Genomic DNA, 24,437 nt, shown 5'->3' on the forward strand with positions numbered 1-24,437 from the left:
TTGTGATTATTCATGAAAAAGGGTTCATACCCTGATTCTGATCGTCTGATTGATCTCTGTTTGTAACGGAGAACTAGTGACAAAGGTCCGTCGTCGTGAAAACGTGATCCTCAGCGGTACGATAACATTCTCTAATACTGAATGTTTGTGTTATCTCCAGTGAAGCCGGAGATTCGATGAAAAAGGGACCGTAATAATGAAACTGTGAAGTCTTCATCGGTATCACATTGTTAACTCCGGTTCTGGCCGTCTGCTTGATCTCTGTTTGTACCGGAGATCCGGTAGCAAAGGGCCGTCACCGTGATATCGTGACCGTTCCCGGTACGATAACATTAACCTCAATGAATGATTGTGTTATCTCCCGTGAAGCCGGTCGTAACGGTGTAATTATGATCAAACATGACAAAGGTTCGTGTGTAAAAGGCTTCAGCCGGAGTCCGAGTGCCGGATTTCACCGTAGCACTCCAAAAATCTGCTCCTGTACGTTAACTAGTTCTCACCCAATGAGTATCCATATAGCGGAGCATAACTCAAGGCGGAGCTAAGCATAACTCAAGGCGGAGCTAAGGGTGTCGGTATAAAACGACCCCAATTAATGACTCATACACTAACGTACCTATTAATAGTGTTAGCTATATTAACAGTAACCACATCAATAAAAACGTTTATAATATTAAACGTACTATCATCAACTCTGATACTAAGAGGAGGCCTGAATAACTCGTGATCGTATAAAAACGGAGAACGGGAAATTCACCTCTCTTACTCGAGCTAACAAAGAAAACGAGAGAAGGGATAACTCATATCCGTAGAACAGGGAACGAGCAGTCTCTGTTTTCGCTCTCAAGGTTACATAATAAAAAACTAACATCACACAATAAAACAAGAAAATTAATAAAATTTATTGCTTTTCTTAGTAATTGTAATAACCAAGAACGAAGAATAACGACAACGTAACAAATAAACAAGGATATAGTCTAAATCGAAGCCACTGAGGCGAGTACAAACTAACAGACTAAATCGCTAAACTTTAATTCGCTATTCTTTAAATCGCTATTCTTCGTAGGTCCAAATTGGACTTGCAAGCAAATAAATACCATAGTAAAAATTAATGATAACACAAAAAGGCCATAAAACGTAAGTGATATAACCTAGATGACAGAGTACCAGATGGGCAAAAATAACTAGAATATTTACCGAAGCGAACATAACCCAAAATGGCTGCCGATACCTCGGCAGGACAATCGCTTCCAAAACTAAAAACCACCATATTGGAAACAGAACAAATGCCCGGTACTGTCAAAAGCTGCCAAAACAAACTATGGTACTTAACATTGGTAAGGGTGAAGTAGCAACGTCAGTCATGTTGAATTAACGACAATCACTTCGAAAAACACTGGGCAAAACACTTATCAACTTTGCGGGCAAGTCCAATACAGAAGGATGACCTGGTGAGCGCGAGTGGTAGGTGTCGGTAGGGTAACCCAACTGTATTCTTTAGGGCCTGTCACGGCCCTCCCCCTTTGATGAAGGGATTATCTAAATGGAAGACAGCCTGTGAATAGTGTTTTACAAACGCCCTTGTTAGATATACGACACCAACAAGGTGCTCGCGCGAGGGTTGTAACCTCTGCATTCCATGCTTTTAATTTTCTCTGGTATATTTGGAAGATTTATATCAGAAAAAGTACAAAGAAGGACTTTTTCGCCGGCCGTCACAGGTCGACCCAGAAATATCCCTATTCCACAGTGAAAACAGTATTTACACAGGCCTAAGTTTATCATGAATAACTAACATCAATTAGTGAGATACATGGGCCTGCTTTTTTGAGCACAGTAACTCCATCCTGGGTTTGATACCAGAGATGGCAACTCGGAGATCATCCTCCACCCTGAGTCTTGATCGGTATTGGTTTTTTATATAAGTCAGTGCCGAAAAAGTCTTTTCACATAAATAGGTTGATCCAAAAGGAAGTAATACATCCATTGCTGCCATGGATAATCGTGGATATTCCCTTGCAATTGAAATCCAGAACTCATCCAGTGTGGTTGAGCTAAACGATGCCTGTAAAGTCCGATCACTGGAGAGCTCCAGCAGCTCATCCTCCATGTCGGATGATAAGTGATCCCCTGTAGCAGTGAATGGTTGCCGTATCCAGTCATATTGTTGTGGGGTTGTCTCTTTTGGGAAGTATTTCTTGAAGTGGTCCACAAGACCTTGTAGGTGAGTCGTGATCATTACCTTCACGTTATCGACGCTTAATTCATTCTCCGCCATAAATTCTTCCACCTCAGGAAACATTTCAACACTGCCCCCATCAACTCGCACAGCCCATCGTTCCAGCTTCCTTGTAAATGCATCAATTTTGTCAGAAAGAATCAAGATGTTCGTGTTTGGGCCTTGTAGTGATAAATTCAGCAGATTAAGTCTTTCGAATATACAAGACAAATATGCTAGACTTGCTAACCAGTCAGGGTCAGTCAGATAGTCAGCAAGTTGGGACTCAGATTTGATCAGGAACAGGCGCACCTCATCTCGTAGTTCGTACAAGCGGCTGAGAACTTTGCCTCGGGACAGCCACCTGACTTCTGTGTGGAACAACAGTGCTTCATGCTCCGAGCCCATCTCATTGCAGAGTGTGGAGAACAGCCTGGCATTTATGGGACGTGTTTTGATGTAATTTACTATTTTAATCGCAGTTTGAAGAACACTGCTTAACTCTGGATTGAGTGCTTTGCTAGCAAGAGCTTCCCTGTGAATAATACAATGTGTAAATTTATGTGAGGTGCAACTTGTAAAACTTTTGCTTTAAGTCCTTTCCTCTTACCCAACATTGCCCCAGCACCGTCTGTGCACACACCAACACACTGGTCCCAAGACAAGCCCTCCTTTTGTATTTTGGTGTCTAGCTTTGTGAAAATGTCACTACCTGTACAGGTCCCCTCTAGTACAGTGCAAAAAAGCATGTCTTCTTGAAGTTTTCCACCAAAACTGTATCTAATGAATGCAAGTAATTGTGCAGAATTTGATATGTCTGTCGACTCATCTAGCTGCAAAGCATACTTCTTTCCCTTAACCCTCTCAATCAGCTGACACTTAATGTCATTTGAAATGTCATTAATTCGTCGAGTAATGGTGTCGTTAGACAGCGGGACTGTTTCCAGCTCACGGGCCATCTTATTACCATGCATAATCCGACTCATAGTCACTGCACCAGGTTTCATGAGGGTTTCCCCAATGGTATGTGGCTGCTTGGACTGTGCAATTAGGTATGCTACCTCAAATGATGCCATCTGAGCTTTGGCAGAGGTGGTGGTTTTCTGAGCTAGCACTTGTTTTTGACCCTGCAACTCTCCCTCCTTTCGACGGAAAAATTCTATTGGTTTATCAGCATGAGAAGGATGCTTGCTTTGCAAATGGCTTTTCATTTTCACAGGCTTTAAGCTTTCATTTGCAAGTACTTCTGAGCACATAACACATTGAGGGTACTGCATCTTATCAGTGGTAAAACTAGTGAATCCGAATTTTATAAATTCTGCTTGATATTTCCGAAGTTTGGGTTTGGATGATTGGTCATACTGGGAGGTCTTACCCTTACGTTTGTCTTGCCTTTTATCTATATTTGAAGTAGAACTGGTAGATGGTAGTTCGGAAGGAATCTCATCAGTTGTTTCTGAGACACTGTTGTCAGTATCTGATGTTCCTTCCTTGTTTGCAGTCCTACGAATTATCCATCGCTCCATGTTGCTTAATATGTATATAGCTTGCTATCAAAAATTGTCCCTAAACACACACGAGGCAGCTGTGACTGAGGAAAGACTCACCGTTGACTAACTCGACTCATGTGCCGTCTTGGACTGCTGATAGTAAATGCCATATTGATAATCAGATAGATAAAATATCAGTAACCCAACTGTATTCTCTAGGGCCTGTCACGGCCCTCCCCCTTTGATGAAGGGATTATCTAAATGGAAGACAGCCTGTGAATAGTGTTTTACAAACGCCCTTGTTAGATATACGACACCAACAAGGTGCTCGCGCGAGGGTTGTAACCTCTGCATTCCATGCTTTTAATTTTCTCTGGTATATTTGGAAGATTTATATCAGAAAAAGTACAAAGAAGGACTTTTTCGCCGGCCGTCACAGGTCTCTCCCCAGAAATAGATTTTTCCTTCGTCAAAATCCCTTATTTAAATACCAGATAAATTTGAAAGTATGTATACTGACATTTAGTTTTAAGCATCACGTAATCTGAGACCCTGAGTATCAAGCAAAAGTCAAAATTTTACTGTAAATTGGTGATGCATTGTTATTAAGCATCTGGCAACTGGTCACGCTCATTCACTGTGCGCCAACGGAGCTCAGGACTGGAAAACGGACAGGTACTGAACGTGTACGAGTGTAAATTGACAGTGAGATGGGGAGGTGACATCTCGGTTTTGTACGATGTTTCTAGGAAATGTAGGTAAAATATTGGAACTATTGCAAGTACATTGTATAATAAAATGTAATGCGTGGAAAAAAATTATGAATAATAGTTTAACACTATCAGTGGCTAGATATATAAATATATTATATTTATTGTTTTTTTTTATTTGCTTATCAACTAATCAGTTACTGATTTCATCAGTTGATTTATTTATTCATTAACTAATCTATTTATCAATCAATCAGTTTATTTACTTATCCATTAATTTTTTACATTTTATATATTCATTTAATTACTTATTTTTTCATTCATTTTTGTTTGCATTTATCTATAAATGTGTTAATTCATTTATTTATCTATTTAACTATTCAGCTATTTACTTATTTTCCCTTTTGTATATCTTAAATTTATTCGTTTATTATTTCATAATTATGTTATTTTTATTAGTAAAATAAATTTTTGAATATACTTACCCGATAATCATGTAGCTGTCAACTCCGTTGCCCGACAGAATTCTATGGAGGGATACGCCAGCTATCACAATACTAGAAGGGGGTGTATTTACCAGCGCCACCTGTGGCCAGGTACTCAAGTACTTCTTGTTGACACCTCCTCAATTATTCCTCGGTCCACTGGTTCTCTATGGGGAGGAAGGGAGGGTCGATTAAATCATGATTATCGGGTAAGTATATTCAAAAATTTATTTTACTAATAAAAATAACATTTTTCAATATTAAACTTACCCGATAATCATGTAGCTGATTCACACCCAGGGGGGTGGGTGAAAAACCAGTGTACAAGACTAAAGGATAGCTAAGTATCCCGTATTTCATATAATCAGTTATCCACAATAACAATGAAATAATAAGTACCTGGTAAGGAAGTCGACTTGAACCGTTACTCTGCCTTTAATAAGATCGTCTTCCTTACTGAGCGCAGCGTTCCTCTTGGGAGGCTGAATCAACTCAAAGGTGCTAAAGTATACAGGGCTGCAACCCATACTAAAGGACCTCATCACAACCTTTAACCTCGGCGCTTCTCAAGAAAGAATTGACCACCCGCCAAATCAACAAGGATGTGGAAGGCTTCTTAGCCGACCGTACAACCCATAAAAAGTATTCAAGAGAAAGGTTAAAAGGTTATGGGATTATGGAAATGTAGTGGCTGAGCCCTCGCCTACTACTGCATTCGTTGCTACGAATGGTCCCAGGGTGTAGCAGTACTCGTAAAGAGACTGGACATCTTTGAGATAGAATGATGCGAACACTGACTTGCTTCTCCAATAGGTTGCATCCCTAACACTCTGCAGAGAATGGTTCTGTTTGAAGGCCACTGAAGTAGCCACAGCTCCCACTTCATGTGTCCTTACCTTCAGCAAAGCAAGGTCTTCTTCCTTCAGACGAGAATGTGTTTCTCTAATCAGAAGCCTGAATAGTAAGAAACTGAGTTCTTAGAACTTGGAAAAGAAGGTTTCTTGATAGCACACTATAAGGCTTCTGATTGTCCTTGTAAAGGTTAAGACCTTTTTAGATAGTACCTAAGAGCTCTAACTGGGCAAAGTACTCTTTTCAGATCATTCCCCACCAAGTTGGACAGGCTTGGGATCTCGAACGACTTAGGCCAAGGACGTGAAGGAAGCTCGTTTAGCAAAAACCGAGCTGCAAGGAACATGTAGCCGTTTCAGATGTGAAAACAATGATCCTGCTGAAGGCGTGGATCTCACTTACTCTTTTAGCTGTTGTCAAGCACACGAGGAAAAGAGTTTTTAATGTGAGGTCCTAAAAAGAGGCTGATTGGAGAGGTTCAAATCTTGATGACATAAGGAACCTTAGGACCACGTCTAGATTCCAGCCTGGAGTGGACAACCGACGTTCCTTTGAGGTCTCAAAAGACCTAGGGAGGTCCTGTAGATCTTTGTTGGTGGAAAGATCCAAGCCTCTGTGGCGGAAAACCGCTGCCAACATACTTCTGTAACCCTTGATCGTAGGAGCTGAAAGGGATCTTACTTTCCTTAGATATAACAGGAAGTCAGCAATCTGGGTTACAGTGGTACTGGTTGAGGAAACTGCATTGGTCTTGTACCAGCTACGGAAGACTTCCCCTTGAGACTGAAAGATTCTGAGAGTGGATGTTCTCCTTGATTTGGCAATCGCTCTGGCTGCCTCCTTCGAAAAGCCCCTAGCTCTTGAGAGTCTTTCGAAAGTCTGAAGGCAGTCAGACGAAGAGCGTGGAGGATTGGGTGTACCTTCTTTACGTGAGGTAGACTTAGAAGGTTCACTCCAAGAGGAAGAGTCCTGGGAATGTCGACCAGCCATTGCAGTACCTCTAAGAACCATTCTCTCGCGGACCAGAGCGGAGCCAACCAACGTCAGCCGTGTCCCTTAGTGAGAGGAGAACTTCTGAAGTACTCTGTTGACAATATTGAACGGCGGGAATGCATACAGGTCGAGATGGAACCAATCCAGCAGAAAAGCATCCACGTGAACTGCTGCTGGGTCTGGAATCGGAGAACAATACAACAGGAGTCTCTAGGTTATCGAGGTAGTGAACAGATCTATGGTTGGCTGACCCCACAGGGCCCAAAGTCTGTTGCAAACATTCTTGAGAAGGGTCCACTCTGTGGGGATGACCTGACCCTTCCGTCTGAGGTGATCTGCCATGACATTCATACCGCCCTGAATGAACCTCGTTACCAGTTAGCTTTCGATCTAAAGACCAGATGAGTAGGTCCCTTGCGATCTAGAACAACTTCCACGAAAGAGTCCCTCCCTGCTTGAAGATGTAAGCCAGGGCTGTGGTGTTGTCAGAGTCCACCTCCACCACTTTGTTAAGCTGGAGGGACTTGAAGTTTATCAAGGCCAGAATAACCGCCAACAACTTCTTGCAATTGATGTGAAGTGTCCTTTGCTCCTGATTCCATGTTCCCGAGCATTCTTGTCCGTCCAAAGTCGCACCCCAGCCCGTGTCTGATGCGTCCGAGAGGAGACGGCGGTCGTGTTTCTGAACAGCCAAAGGTAGCCTTCCTTGAGAAGAAAGCTGTTCTTACACCACGCGAGAGAAGACCTCCTCTCTTCGGAAATAGGAACTGAGACCGTCTCTAGCGTCATGTCCTTTATCCAGTGAGCAGCTAGATGATACTGAAGGGAGGGGAGGTGGAGTCTCCCTAACACGATGAACAGGGCCAGCGATGAAAGTGTCCCTGTTAGACTCATCCACTACCTGACTGAGCATCGGTTCCTTCTCAGCATGCTCTGGATGCATTCTAGGGCTTGGAAGATCCTTGGGGCCGACGGAAAAGTCCGAAAAGCTCTACTCTGAAGATCCATACCCAAGGAGACAATGGTCTGGGATGGAACGAGCTGAGACTCCTCAAAATTGACCAGGAGGCCCAGTTCCTTGGTCAGATCCATAGTCCATTTGAAAATCTCCAGACAGCGACGACTTGTGGGAGCTCTTAAAAGCCAGTCGTCTGACGGAGCCGGACACAAGATCATGATACTGCTGCACAGTCTGTGAACTGTTAATCATGGGCAAGCGAGGAAGTACAGTGACAACCCGAATCTGTCTAGACTGTCTGGGTCGTACAGACAACTCCTTAACGGGTTGCTGAGGTTGCCGCACTGCGTCACAACAAGTCACTTCTGTTGGTTGTTGAACGTCTTCCCCGTGACACATTGACTCCGTAAACAAAAAATCCTCTAACAAGGACTAAGCTTGGACTGCATGTCATGCAACACAGCTCAAGGTCTAAGGGAGCAGGTGTGGTAACAGACGGGATTAGCGACTGAAGTGGAACCATAACCTTCCCTGGAAGCATGTTATGCTTAAATAAAAGTCCATAAGAGGTTATGCAGCTAAAGGCTCCCTCCAAATGACAGAGTCCTCAAGGGAATATCAGAAGGAGGGAGAAAAGAACTTTCTCATCTACAGGGACCTTATCCTAGAAAAGCTAAGTTCTCTGAGTGAGGGTTCACTGGTGCAAAAGCAGCAGACTAGAAGGCAACATTATGAAACTGCTTGACAGTCTAGTGAGTTGGCAACAACCCAAGATGTGTGACTGAGAAGCATGCGGTAAGGTATGCAGAGCATGATGTATGCAGAGTATGCTGTATGCAGAGCATGCTGTATGTAGGGCATGTTGTATGCAGAGCATGCTGAAAGCAGAGCATGCTGTATGCAGAGCATGTTGTATGCAGAGCATGCTGAATGCAGAGCATGCTGTATGTTGAGCATGTAGTAAGCAGAGCCTGCTGTAAGCAGAGCCTGCTGTAAGGAAAGCAGAGCGTGTGCATGGCGTTTAACCTTTCTCAGAAAATCCATGACCAGTGCTAGAGTGCTTTATGCATGCTTGCATGGGGTTTAAAAATCAACATAAAGTTTACCTTACATTCATAACTCATGATTCATATTTTTGCCATGGTTTGAAAATGGAGGTAAGGTATGCTGAACAGCAGAGTCAGAACGAGCTGGAACAACAATAGTTGTGGTTTCCTCTTCAAGACTCTGTTGAGGGAAAACCTGAGGCTCAGTCTGCAAAGGCTGAATAAAAGACAAGCAGAAGGAAGGCGCATGGGTGGAGGAGGCTGACTCCTAGCATGAGTGGTTGAACCCAAGGGTTGCGCTTGCTGAGCGGTTGGCGGAAGCGGAGTAGCAAGTTCCAGTTCCTGTGGTGTGAGCGGAGCGCGATGAGGAAGAGGCTGCGCAGAACAAGGTAAATGTCTCGCAAGCTGAGGCTCCTGAGGCGCAAGGCTAAGGTGTTGTGGTGCTTGCCTTGTGGAGGGTTGAGCTCGCTGCAGCGAGAGCTGAGGAGACTGACTCCTGGACGGGAGAGGTTGTTGTACCTCAACCGAGTGTTGCATCACTGGTGGAGCAGCAAGTGGAGGCGGAGGAAGAGAGGTATAATCCTCCTGATCCCATTGTAAAGGTTGCCTTAAGGAAGGCGGAGGCTGAACACCACTGGGAACAGCAAACTCAGCACGTGGCTCAACATCGTACGCCTGGCAGGTGGTACTGCGATCAGGCGGAGCGAGCGTAGGCGGAGGGAGTGTAGGCGGAGGCGGAGGAGCAACACTGTCAGCCCGACACTCACGCATCAAGTCCGAAAGCTGTGCTTGCAAGGACTGTAGTAGAGTCCACAACATCGTACGCCTGGCAGGTGGTACTGCGATCAGGCGGAGCGAGTGTAGGCGGAGGGAGTGTAGGCGGAGGCGGAGGAGCAACACTCTCAGCCCGACACTCACGCATCAAGTCCGAAAGCTGTGCTTGCATGGACTGTAGTAGAGTCCACAACATCGTACGCCTGGCAGGTGGTACTGCGATCAGGCGGAGCGAGCATAGGCGGAGGGAGTGTAGGCGGAGGCGCAACACTCTCAGCCCGACACTCACGCATCAAGTCCGAAAGCAGTGCTTGCATGGACTGTAGTAGAGTCCACTTGGGGTCGGCAGAAACAACAGTAGGCTGAGGTAAAGCCTTAACAGTCGAGCTCTGTTGTGGCAGAACCTTACTCCTCTTAGGCGGAGTGCATTCAACTGATGACTGAGGAGAGTCAGAGCTAACCCAATGACTGTGAACTCTAACTTCGTACGTCTGGCATAGGTCTGGACTTTACGTTTAAAAGGTCTAGAGACCTGAGACCAGCGTTTTCTCCCCTAAATTTCTTCTGCAGACGAGCAAAATAAGGGCTCAATCGTCTGCGGGTGGGAGTGACGGTCTCGGTAAGACACGCCCACAACCACCGAGAATACTTCTGTGCGCCGATCAAGGCCTGCTGAACCCTTCTGCCCTTCGACATTGCTTCTCCCCTGGGCTTGGGAGCTTGCAAGAGGTCCCGGACTGGGAGGACGACTGGCGCGCACAAAAGTACCCTCACGAACACACTGTTAATCACTTATCACTTTGATTTCTGTTTGCACTTATTTCACTGAACTCGAAACTTTAAGTGGTTTGTACCTGAAACACGCAATTCTATCCTTTCTCAAAAGTTAGTAATTGCGAAAACAGAATTACAATGTAACAGAAAAATCTAATGAAAGATAATTCAGTGGCTGGAAAGAGACTAAACACTAGATCACTCTAGAAACGTTTAGTTTCTTCCCCTAAAGAGACTAGGGAGAAGAGCAAAAACGATAACGACGTTACTCGTACGCCTGGCAGGCTTGAAAGAAACGTTTATCCTCTTTCTCCCTCCGTCTCTATCTCTCTCTCTCTCTCTCTCTCTCTTGACTTAGAACCTGAGAGAAGAGCCCAATCATATATATCGTTAAAACATATTATTGTTAAAGGAAAAAACTGAAAAGTTCCTTTATTAGGATCAAAACCATTAAGTTAAGAAAGAATGAACAAAACGCTAGACACGGTTACTCTTACTGCAACGTGAAACCGTGAACATTCTTTCTCTATCGTAACGATAGAGTGCAAGTTGAACGTTCTGAACGTCAACAACTGCAGAGACAAAACAAAACGTTAGTTCAACTTTGAAAACAGTACGAGACTATCAAAGAAATTCTTTCAAACTCTGTGGCGGAAATAGCATAATATGTTAACAGGTAAAACCGAAATGACGGGCTCAATGTTAATTAACTTCGGTACCAAGAAAAGACCGCCTACTATTAGGAAGGTCGAATATAAACAAATATAAAAATTAATTTTAATAAGTTTATAATAAAAGGAAGTTAATCGAAGAGGCCTATAAGAGGCGGAGAGATATAAAATAAATCTATAACTTTTGTTAAGCAAAATTAAGAAAGAGAGTCTATACTCTCTTAGAGACCAACACTTCCATCTAAGGGAAGGGTCGGCCATTGAAAGGTGAACGAGAGTTCATACTCTCTTGGTCACCATAATTAATCAAATTAATTCCAAAAGCTAACTAAGCTAATATAGAAGTTTCCAGTAAAGCGACAGCCGAAATCAAAGAGAAATACTTCACCAAAGTCGTGAAAATACTCCAAGAACATAAGCGTATCCCAGAACGTCTTGCCGGAAGCACGACAGAGGAATAATTGAGGAGGTGTCAACAAGAAGTACTTGAGTACCCGGCCACAGGTGGCGCTGGTAAATACACCCCCTTCTAGTATTGTGATAGCTGGCGTATCCCTCCATAGAATTCTGTCGGGCAACGGAGTTGACAGCTACATGATCATCGGGTAAGTATATTGAAAAACTATTGTATTTCTTTATATGTTTAGTTTGTTTTATTTAAATATTATGTATTCATTTACCCATACATGAAAGTCCATCAGCTTTAATAATTTTGCTTCGTTTTTTATAGTTAACAGACTCGTTTGCTTAAAGGGGAAAAATAAAATGACAAAATATGAGTAAGTTACGGCAAAACTAGTATGCTATTAGCGAGGGAATATCCTACTCGTATGAGAATCACGCGGACTGACGGATATACACCCTTGCTCAGAACTGTCAAAAATAGCAAAAAAAAGACGTTTATGTTTGATAAATCATACCTTCCAAAACTAATAATGCTAGCTTAAAATCAATGACACTACTGCATAGAAACTTAGTCCCAGCGCAGCAGTGGGGGAATCACTAGTGTGTAGTATTTAGTTTAGTTTTTGCAAAGGCCCATGGTGTTACTATTGTCCCACCCGGCTCTCTTTTCAGTGTTATTCTTAAAGATGCGTAACAATTCGTAACTAGTTACGGTAAATGACAAAATATAAGGTGTATATATGTATATATATATATATATATATATATATATATATATATATATATATATATTTGTTGTACTAAAATATAAACATTTGGTTTATTATTGATTTGAAATATTTTAGCAGAATTATTATGATTTAGCCTTAAAACTAAAGTTGACCATAATACTATTTTTTGCTTACTTATATTTATATTTTCTTAACATCATCTCGCGACCCCCCCAAAAGCATTTGGCGACCCCCAGGGGGGTCGCGACCCCCAGTTTGAGAACCACTGACCTAGTCAACATGAAAACACTCTCTTCAAGTTTGATCCTCTGAGGGACCAGAGAGCGTGCTTGTATTGAGGCTATCCTCTTAGGACCTGTCAGACAAACAAGACTTGGCTACTAATGTTTTCCACAAATTACTACCAATATCTTCTTAATGATTAGATCATCATAATTTGTACTGAATTTTAGGCTAATGAAAATATCCTATTTAGCAATAATAATCATTGCTTGAGACTTGAAGTATTGCAACACTTTTCATATCATAAAAATGGTATAGTAATAATATTTCAGACAATTAAGTTTTTCATTTTGGTAATGTTGTTAGCTTCATTCCAAAAGGAAACTATACAGTAATGTCCTTTTTAGTCTTGTAGGCCAGGGAACATTGTTGAACTGCAATACAGTACTGTATAGGTGTGTAATAGTCGTATATACCTGTGTATGTATATACAATCTTGCTTTTCATTTTAAGAACGCTATTTGTCATAGTAAACAAAAAATTGATGCCACTCATTGAATCTTTAGATAATGTATAATCAGGTCTTGTCATTTTTCCTATTACTTGCTGTGTTTATTAATTAATCAAGAACCAGATTTACTAATACAATTGTTCTTTTAAACAATATCATATGTGCAGTATATCCCATGCCTTAAGTTTAAAAAATAGCCTAAGGTTTGAGTTGTTTGAATCACATAATAAATACCATATTTTTGTTGCGAATATTTTTCCATATAAGCCTCATTTAAGTACAGTACTATTTCATTTTATAAACATTTTACCTGTATATCCTTTTACAGGACAATGCAGAAGGAATCAAAGGAAACAGATTGGCAGCCATCACAGGAGCAAGGGCTACTATGTGTCTACTTTGTCTGGCATACTTCTACTCCATTGGTGAGCCAACCTTCGGAATACGCAAGTCCACATCCTACATGGAATTACCAAAAGATGAATGCAAGAAGGATATATAACCCCAACCTTTTTTTCCTATTCTTTTTCATCTTGTCTTGAAAATTTAAATGGACAGTGATGCTTTTTAGTGTCTGTACTGTCCTAAACTTTTGTATCTTTTCTCTATGACTGTGTGTGTGATGAATAGCCTATAAAATTCACAAACAACATTTGTCTATCACTCAGTCTGCTGGGTGAAGTTCTACCATTATATTGTTCCAAGTAAATGTATAGATAAGTGTATCAGGTTTTCTAGTCAAAGTATTGAATATTTTAAAAGACATACTGTGCAGCAATCTCACGATCTACATATTGAAACAAACTAACATAAGAATGCCCCTAATGTAATGTTAAAACACTTGGCAAAGCAGACCATATTAAAGATTATGTGACTAATTTACCTCGGACAATACTGCTGATTGCTTGTCTCATGTGTTTCCATGAACCAGCCATTATACATTTTAATTTACTTGCCTAAGTTATTTTCTTTACTGTTTTTTTTTCTATTTTCAACTGTATTTATGTTTGGTGTAGGTACGCAAACAGTTTCTAGTCTTAGGAGTGATATTTTAAAGAAAATTAGTTCATTTTATTTTAACAAAGCTTTTAATCAGGAATTAAACTAATTGTCTTTGAGGCATATATAATCTGAAAACATTTAACGTGTATTTCTAGTCATATAAATACTCTTGAGTAATAGTATAGATTACGGCATATACAGTACTTAACTTCAAACATCCGATGATCGTACAGCATATAAATATAAATGTAAGGTTTGAATATGCTTAGATTATTTTTTCCATAAATAAGATTCTAGCACTTATACATTCCAGAGTATATCTCTCAAGCCCTTCCATTCATGTAGTTTGGAAAGTACATTATTAATTTTAAAGTTGATTCCTGTGTTTTGGATGCTCTGTAGTGCTTGGTATAATAAACTAAGATTCGAGTTTGTCATAAGTGGCAGTTTTAGACATGTTATATTTTATTGATAAGGATATTTTAAAACATGCACAATGTTACTTCAGCTTTAAGAACAACATGCCATTTTCTAGTGATCAAATTTTGCACACAATTATCTCCTGCATATAGGGATGGTGCATAGAGGAAAGATGTTTTGTCTGTCACAGTTTATTATTGGTGTCGGATTGCTTAGTTTGTGAATATTTTTTCTATGTAGTGTTTCATAAAGCTCTCCATCTTTACCGTGCTTATTGATTATTACCTCTGTAATATGTGGCTGTTTTTTCCTTCAAAATATTCTCTACTAGATATCTTTACACAGTAATTAGGTATTGAGATGTTGATGGATGTTTATTCTCTTCTTTCTTACTTACTCAGTTTTGCTTGAAGACATTTTGTTCATCTTTGAAAATCTTAAGCCTTTCTCCTTTTCTTACAGTATTGAATGATTTAAGTGTAAATCAGTTAGAATTGTGTGCTTGTTATTAGCAATTACCTGTTTCAATTATAGTAAGATTTCATGCTGTAATTGTAAAAAATATAATTTTAATGTTTTTTTTTCAAATGATATATTAACTACAATATTTTTACAATTATGCTTGATTAGTTTTGATGCTGCTGCACTTTTTTACATTAGCAGAGTATATTTTTATATTTTACATATTTTCAAATTTTCAGTGACAACTGTGCTGCTAGTGAAGGGCATAACTATTCTTATATATTTTTTTAGATTTTATATGCTCGTAGTCCCATATTTTATAAAAGATAAATTTTTATAATGAATTTCATACTTTTTACATATATTTGTTTTTGCATTTGTCTATTTCTCTTTTTGCACTCGACTTTCTGTTTCAATGTTCTTCAGTAGTTTGTTTCTTTAGTAAATATTTCTTTTCTTTTTGTACTTTTCATAGGAGCAATTTTTGGTGTTTACAAAAATACAATACCTCCTGTATAAGCATTGTTGATGATGCTAATTATTTTCTTGAGTTTCAGAATACCAGGTTACTTTTTAAATAACTATTTAGAAACAACAGATAGTAGTGACTGCAGTACTTAATTTGACTTTTTAAGTTCTAAATTTTCAGAAACCTCTAATAGGAACTTCTATTTCAGCATGTTATTGGTGTTATTATCATTTCATATAGAGAAATATTCCCTGTTTGCTTGGATAATCCATGTGCCCAGAGTATGAAACATATATGATGAAGTTGAGCTTCTCGACAAATATTTTAGGTACATTAGTCTATTTAGAGTTGTGGTACACTGTATTAACATGTCGTAGAAGTTTTTTATTCTTTTTAACCACTCCACGGATTACAAAAAACCAATGACATGTAAGTTGAAGAAGATGTTAAACATATTTTACATGTACTGTACCGGAAGTATTCTGGTTATTTCAGTGTGGTACATTAAGAGTACAGTAGTGAATTAAAAGTGTCACAGTACAATGTATGTATATACTGTATATTAATATTGTTGATGCTATTCACACAGTAATACCATAAAAATTTGAAGATTTGAGTGCCGTAATTCTTGTGCTTCAATGGATAGAATGGCGTACTGTGTATTTAGGCAACTGTTGCTTGATGCAGTAATATGCGTGGCAATGCAGCCTGTTGCAGAAGTAGCTCTCTTCCCAGCCCTTTTAGATCATGTCATGTTGAGTGTACAAAGTATTAGCTTGCTAAACTGCTCTATCTGTTCACTTTGTGTCCTTAATAATATCTGAAAGATTTTGGAAGTTAATCTAACGTCTCATTAAATTTTTCCAAAATACGAGAACTCTTACACATATAGCAACCTTGAACACAGACAATTAAGAAATTAGCTTACATTTCTGACTGAAAATTCATTTATCTCATTTTACAACACAAACATATTGAAAACATGAGAGTTTATCCATAGGGTGTCTTTAGCAATAGTACCTCATTATCATTGTCATAGTTCTTCGCAAGAAGGGTAAATAACGACAGCACAGTATTTTAAAGTATTTACCTTGTTTTGATTATGTTAGTATCACTTTAATGGCATCATACTGCAGCAAGTTCTTAACCAATCTAGCAGAGCAATACGATGATTATATTGAATCTTGCCCAAGTTACTTGGAATAACTTAATTCACATAAACAGATGACAAAAAGAAATTTGCCTATAGAATTATTAAGAAAAATACTGTACCATGAATAATGAAGTATAGACTGACTGGAAAATTAGTGTGTACTCCTTGATATTCCATGATAGTAAATTTTGACAGGAGGGCTTAAATTTCTACGTTTGCAAAAAGAACTCATACGTTATTATTTTCCCCAATATTCTTGATGGACTTCATATTATGTCTGGTAAGGATTTTGATTGTTGTCAAGTTTTCCCTAACACTTATTACCAGTCTAAATGAAGTTGATAACACAAGTATTTTAAAATTTCTGTACTCCTTGCGTGTGCAAACGTTTAATTCTCGAGTATATGTTAACTGTTTCAGTGTCCCATAGAATTTAACCTTACATCTTTATTTCATAACTTTTATTATTAGATTCCTCTTGTTACTAAAAAGACATACTGTATGTTGATTTACAGAAAGATAGGCCTATTAAATAGCAAATTTAAGTTATGTTTCATGTCAAAACTTTGCCCATGAAATTCTCATTTTATTTTCTTATTTGATTCTGAAGTGTTTGCTGTTGACCAGTGACTGAATATCTGCATCACATGATTCTTACATGAACTAGTTACAGCCTTGAGACATTTAGATCATTTCATATGTCCTGAACAATATGTTAGCCTAAGATTTAGCTACTTGAAATACATAATTGTCTTGCAGCTGAAGTGGGAAATCGTGGATTTTTAATAGAATAAAAACTGAGTAATTGAATTGGAAATATTTTAGGCTTCTTTTAAATTAGGAGATATTTATAATCTAAGATTTATAGTAATGTTGTTCATGTCATTTATATAATAAAATCATCAGTGCAGTCTGGAATATACAGTACAGTTCAAGCAGTTACATGCATCCGCAAATATCATTCAGATTTGCATTAAATGAAGTAAATAAGAAATATCTTGCACCAAATAAGTATAGTACTTGATATCTTTGCAGTTGACAGATTGGAAAGTAATCTTAAAGATTCAACATCTTTTGCAAAAACTGTAATGAAAAGTCATATATATATATATATATATATATATATATATATATATATATATATATATATATATATATACATATATATATATATATATATATATATATATATATATATATATATATATATATTCTGTCTAGAATTAAAATATGTATATAATTATTCTAACTGTAGTTGCAGTAGTAAGCTAATGCAAGGACTTCATATTCTCATTCAATCCTCAATACCATTTTTCTTTTACGGATTATTTCAATGGTCCTTGGTACCTTGAAAAAACTAACCATATTTGGGAAAGAAAATTCATTTGTTTTTAGTATCGCCAAGCATACTTTTATAAATCACTGGAGTAAGGTTTTCCAGAGTTCAATAGCCATAACTAATCACTATCTTGCTTCTGTAAGTAAAAGCCTTTTGTATTGTTGCATGTCTAAAAGATATTCTGTCATTTTGTTTTCTTCTTCATTTAACAGCTGAAGTAGAACTTTTGTACGGTTGTTGCTGTAACAATGAAATTTTTGTCGTATCTGTGTGTAAGATTCTGTTAATTTGTTATCATCTTTATATAATGCTGCAAACATTATAGTAGCCTATAGGCGTAAAAAGAAAATGGTATTGATGTAAAGTTCACTCTTTTATTTTTTTTTTTTACTTTTTGTAGTTACAATGTATCCAAAGATAGTAAATTAGTAGCTATAAATCTCTTCTGTTAAACATCTAATAATACATGTGTGCGTAATATACCACTGGTTGTTTATTAGGAAGGTAATTAAATTTAGAAAGCACTTCTCCAATAGAGGATGGTGCATTTGATTACTTTCCATCTTATTAAAACTATCAAAAGGATAAGGTTTCAAAATGACTTGCAGTAAACCAATGCATTTGCTAACTTCATGCGGAGTAGATTTCTAATTGGGGGATACATAGCTTTTCTTTTGTGTGATATGTATGTTCTCATGTAGTTTTTTAGCATCATCTTTCAAGTACTAAAAATTTCTATTAGCTGCAAGGTTGTGGAAAAATGTCTCTTTTTGTGTTCTATGAATCTTTTTCTTACAGAAATTTCCATCTATTTCATAAAGTAATTGTTGTATAGTAGTAGTCTTAATTTTAGTCTTACTAGAATTGTGTTATTGAACAAATATACACTTTAGTACATATGTCTTTGGCCGTTTGTTTTCGAGAGACTCCAGAAATATTTTTCTGGTTAACATTATTTTATATCCAATTGAAGTCTTTCTTAAACGAATGGCAACCAAAATGATTGTTCAGACTGTTATTTCATAAACTAGTAGATAAACAAAACCTCTTTAAGTGATTTTTGACATTTTCTGATGTACATAATTGCTTATCTATTGTGTAGATTTCCTTGGCTGTTAGTGATCTGATCTCTTGTGTACCACATGAATGACCATTCTATATTTTAATTAGTTTCTAGTTTCAATATTAAGGTCTACAATTGAGTATGTAACTCCTAGCTTTCTAGAAATAGCATGGAGTACTATCAATTTCATTTTAAAATCCTTATATTAAAACATTTGGTGCTGAACAATTCATGCACGTTCATAACAACTTTGCATGCTTTTTTTACCGCCGCTGTCTCTTAATACAAACCAGTATGTTGATCATTTCCATCTTATGGCCCTTAAATGTTAGACATAAACTAATTAAGATATAAAATGTATTATGAGGCAAGGATATGTCAAATAATAACGGATCACAATGCAGTATTTTTACCAGCCTTATTGCACTAACTTTCTTCAATAAGCCATGTATGTGCTGTAGTTGTGTGACTTGATGGTTCAGTGTTAACAGGATTTTTTAATAAAGGCAACCTAATGCAACCCATTGTGTATTAACATGTAATGCGCTTATACTTTGAACATTTCTATGTCATTCATTATCATTTTATAGAGCATGGTTGTTTACTGGAGTTGAGGAGGAACTATAAATTTTTCTTTAAACAGTATAGTACTTGTTCATTATTCTGTACTGCAAAGTGCAAATTATTAAACTGATTGCACTAGTAGTGCTCTCCCGTTAGCATGCAAATTAATACAAATTATCACTTTTAACTAACTTATTGTTGTAATCTTTTGTTTGAATGGATGTTGATGTCCATATTCTGTACTTTAAGACCACTCGTGATGGAGTCTGGTAAACCAAAATACTGTAAGTCATTTATGTTCTGTCTTTAATGTGTGTGGGAATTTCCTTTTTCTTTCAGGCTTGATAATAATTCGTACCTTTAAAGATTTCTTCGTTGTAAGATAATTCAGTTGATACATTCTGGTACCTTGCTGAGAATTTAACTTTAAGTTAAATACTAATGCATAGAAAATTTAATTTTCGTTACTGTTATAATTCAATTTCATTAGTCCTCCAAACTATACAAAGTATTTAGGATATTTATTGGTCCTGGGTATACAATTATTTTATATGTAATATTCATTTTAAAAGATTATATATAAAAAATTAAAAGCTACAGTACAATTAAAATTCATAATAATGAACTCTACAATTGCAATTCTTGAACAGTTTTCTCTTACCATGCAGCTATGCTCTTCATGTAGCAGACGATAAATCTTTACACACCGTGTTGTTTACATGCTTTGCACTTGAGGCACTACCTGCAGGACCTTGAGCTTGACACTAATCTGCATCCACTAATCGTTTAGATGTAATCTGTCTTTAGTGTTTAGATCTATATTGGCGCTGAATGGAGAAAGATTTTGACTGCTGGGTTTGCGGTAAATTGTAGAGTGAATGGGTTGTGTGGTTGCATTCAAATGTTCCATATTTGTGAGTGTCATAAGCTTGAGCAACTATGTGTAGTTCAAAGGAGGAATCGGCAATCTTGGATTGAATATAAAGTTTGAATTTTTTAAATATTACTAATCAATTATTTTTTATATTCCAAATGAGTTTAGCAGGCATTCAGTTGTATTTGGTCACGCAGAAGAAAGATTACCATACATTTGGGTGCTGGTCATTTGTGATCTTTTCTAACTCATTCTTACTTATGCCCTCAAGTATTTTTTAAATCCTAATCCTAATTTGATTCACACAGTACTGATTATTATTTTTTTTATGAAATATGATTTGGGTTTTATATTTCTTTTTAATGTTGTTAAAAAAGTTTGGTATTTGCATTAGATATGTTTTATGCCTGCTTAAACTATTTATAAAATGGACAAACACTGAATAGGTAAAATTTTGATAAGTCTGGAGACTTTGGCCATTTACAATAATAACAATTGAGTATTTTGAAAGGTACAAACTGTATATACTGACCTAAAATATCATCATTTCATTCATATAATGCTATTAAAAAGCCCTTGCTGTTACTTAGCTATAATATTCTTTGATATATATGTGCACAGTATCCTCCGATTTTGCTTAGAATTTTATTGATTCATGTATGATCTAAAAGAAATTCCAGTTTCATTCTTATAGGCTCACAAACAAGCATTTTCTGTCACCTATTCTCATTATTCATGGTAGACAGTGGAAATAGATAACCAAGAAAATTGGGATGTTCTATTCTGTCCACAATCCAACTCTCTTATGCAATGTTGGAATGTTATCATAGAAAAAGTTTATATCTTTTAATAGGTCTGTAAATTTATAGAAAGTTAAATGAAAAAGTTTATATCTTTTAATAGGTCTGTAAATTTATAGAAAGTTAAATAGCACCACATATAGGTATTTCTAAATTTCTTGATGGATCATCCTTAATAAGCAACTCGTGCATATGTCACTGTACAGTAATTTGATTCAAGAACTCAGGAAGTTTAAGAGAGGAATAGTATTTCAGTATTCTTATAAGTATGTCATTTATTGACTTGAAAGAGAGAATCTGTTTATATCACATAACTTACCTGCCTTTGGGTTTACATACCTTGAGGAGATGCCTTTGAAAAATTTTTAATTGTAGACATATTTATCCTGGAAAACGTAAGTTCTTTTCTATTTAGTCATAATAGTTTTTAAGAGATTTTTCAGATTCTATTTAGTTAAATGAACGAAGTCAAATGGAAGCCTCACAAACAAAAGGATATCACAATTGTGAAATTTTAATAGATTTTAGTTTAGATTGTTGTTATGATGAATATATCATAACTTTTTTTGCTTATTGAAATAGGGTTTAAAATAAGTACTGTACCATATTCAGCTTTAGTTTTTTTAAGAATCCATTGACCAATCTGTTATTAGCTAAACCTTTTATTGGTGTTGAGATTTTTTTATGCTATAAATTTCTTCACACAATTAAATATTTAAGCTCGTTAACAAGGACAAAGTACTTATAAATTTGTTTTAGCAATATATTTCCTAAAATCCTCTTAGGTTATAAAAGCAGTACTGTATATCGCTTACAGATGTGGCCCACTGTAATGTAGTTCTGTAGCAAGACTATGAGGTATACAGTAATTTGATTATAGTATTCCTGTTTTATTTGTTTGTGCAGTATCCAGGTGTTCATGATTTTGGGTATAGTGACATTCAGCAACAAATTAAATTGGTCATATATAAATGCCACGAGGAGTTAAGAAATACACTGAGCTAAATATTTTTACTCTATTTTGCTTTTAATGATAAAATATCTCTGATGTGCATTTACAATACTACTAGTGTTGGCTATGGTAGTCAGCATTTGCAAAGTTTTTTTTTTTGTATGAAATACCAACTGGTCAGTTTAAGAAAGAACTAGATTCCTCGTTTTTCATGCTGTACCAACTGGTCAGTTTAAAATAAAATAGATTCCGTTGGTACAGGACCTGGGGTTGAATTAAATATATTTTCTTCCTGTTCATGTAATATTTCCTCTTTCCTTGCAAGTCTCCCTTTTTTTCAGTAATTTTGATTATATATTCACATTTTATACCATAAATTACCGTTTTCTATTGTAAATTTGTATTTTTCCTAGAAAAGGCTTTAATAATTTTTTATTGTTTGCTGGTATTTTATTTTATATTTTCATTCTTGATATGCAAATACCTAATATTTTAAAAAACAGAACTTGACAGCTATAAGAAGGGGTAATTTAACTTGGTGGTTTAGTTACCTATTTATTAATACTAAAATAGTCCATTTGTTGATTAATTTCCTATTTGCCCTAATACATCTTTACATATCTGGAAAGTATGTAAAACACTGTGATGGGAACTTTCCGTGTCTCTCTCAATGTGTTTTAGAAGCTTCAAAATTAATGTGCAAGAAATTTTCTCATCGCTTGCGTTTGCAAAACTCATTATTTTTCTTTGTCGTATCATATACTATTTTTTGGAAATTTTTATATAACTTTGCTAATAGGATGTGGATTTTTTATCATATCTCTTATCATCAGTGTAGGTTCCTTCATTATTTTTTTCTATTTTCAGAATTGCACTTCATGTCTTTGTTTTGCATATTTAGTATGTGTAAAAGGTGGCAAGTGAAGAAAAAAAAAATTAACCAAAAGAAAATTGAAACGTGCTGCCAGTCTCAATAGGAAAAAAAAAATTCTTTAAAAGTGAACTACCTGTATTAATAATTTTTCATTTTCAACCTCCCCCTTCCCTTTTGCTTAGAATCAATCTCATTTCAAAGACTTTCAAAACATTGTGCTATTTTTAATTGTTTTTATTTCTTATGTTTTGCATTATACTTTTTAATATCAGAATCATTGCTATGTACATAATCTGCATATATTTTATCATCTTATGAACTCAACTGGAGAACTACGCAAGTAGTCTTGTCTAGAAGCATTGTAGCTTGATAATATAATTGATAACCATATTCTATTCCCCATAGCCAGAATTATTTAAGTCATTATTTTCTTGGTGTGAGTTTTTAAGAGAATTTATTACATTTCAAATGTATGCCAGAATTTTTATCAGTGAATTGGTCATTCTATATAGCACTTTTATATTGGTTTGCTGTCAGTGGAGTTAGACATGAAATGAGAGCTCTCATCCTTATTCTTTCTTTGTACTTTCTGCCTAAATTCACACATGGCCAACATTTTCATACATGTACTGTCTCTGGTATTTATTTGGCTTTATCTTTTGTCTCCACTTAGTTACATCAATAGATCATGATAGATTACAGTAGTGAAATATTGTCTTGTGACTCTCTTAATATCTTGCCAATTTTTATTAGAATTCTTCAGTATATCCTCCTTTTTATATTTTTGTGTATGAAGTTATTGCTAGGAGTATTTGGTACAATTTATGAAGCAATACAGGAGATGGTACAGTTATGTTAGGTAATAAAATATAAGAATGTTAAGAAATAACAAGAAGCTTTAAACAATTATTTAGGCTGTAGAATGATATAAATGTAGAAGAAAACAAAACATAATGAAAATGAATTTGGTCAATGTAAATTTGAATAAAACTTTGAAAATATAAAGTCTGAAAAGTTATAAATCTGAAAATAAAAAAAAAAAAAAAAAAAAAAAGATGAATGAGAGACCTTAGCAGAGTAGGTAAAAGTAATGATAAACCAGGACCTTAACAATATCATTCAATATCCAAGTCATTATTTAAGTTATTTATTTTGCAATTTTACCCTTTCAATTACTGTACTGCCAGTTTTGTTATGGGTAACATCCTATTTATTTTTATTTTTCTGCGAGTATCCTTCTTTAACTGCTTTCTTGTTGCTGTCTTATTTCTTATGATGTGTTTCTTGTGTACAGTATTCATAAGCTCTTTCAGTTTAATATGTTTTGCTATTTCAATTTTATGTGACCTTCATGCTTTACTATTCTTTTGTATAGTATGTATGCCTGGCTCTAGATTACATTATTAATTTCTATAGATTTCATGATTAATTTTTGTTCTCTTAGCCTTGATATCCAGCCTTTCACTCACCTTCCCTATTTTATATTTCCTTAAGTACTCCTTGGTAGCTGTTTTAATATTTAGTATTGAGTTGAGGTATATTATAGTGGTGGCCTATTTGGTAACGTCCCTGACTTATGTTCGCCAGACAGGTTTGAGTTCTGCTCAAACTTGTTAGTTCCTTTA

General features: G+C 36.5%; 1 protein-coding gene across 6 annotated transcripts in view; it reads left to right on the top strand.

Annotated features, from left to right (window-relative positions):
- The window catches only part of LOC137616534 (tumor protein p53-inducible protein 11-like), a 282,889-nt gene that overhangs the window by 251,051 nt on the left and 7,401 nt on the right, over window positions 1–24,437 (top strand). For all 6 annotated transcript variants that reach the window (XM_068346379.1, XM_068346381.1, XM_068346380.1 and 3 more), the window contains one exon: window positions 13,169–13,265. In XM_068346379.1, the coding sequence (XP_068202480.1) occupies window positions 13,169–13,265 (97 nt within the window). Of the gene's footprint in view, window positions 1–13,168; window positions 13,266–24,437 lie in introns of those variants that run through there.

Source organism: Palaemon carinicauda, chromosome 22 (genome assembly GCF_036898095.1).
Source record: "Palaemon carinicauda isolate YSFRI2023 chromosome 22, ASM3689809v2, whole genome shotgun sequence".
In the NCBI taxonomy this organism is placed as follows: domain Eukaryota; kingdom Metazoa; phylum Arthropoda; class Malacostraca; order Decapoda; family Palaemonidae; genus Palaemon; species Palaemon carinicauda.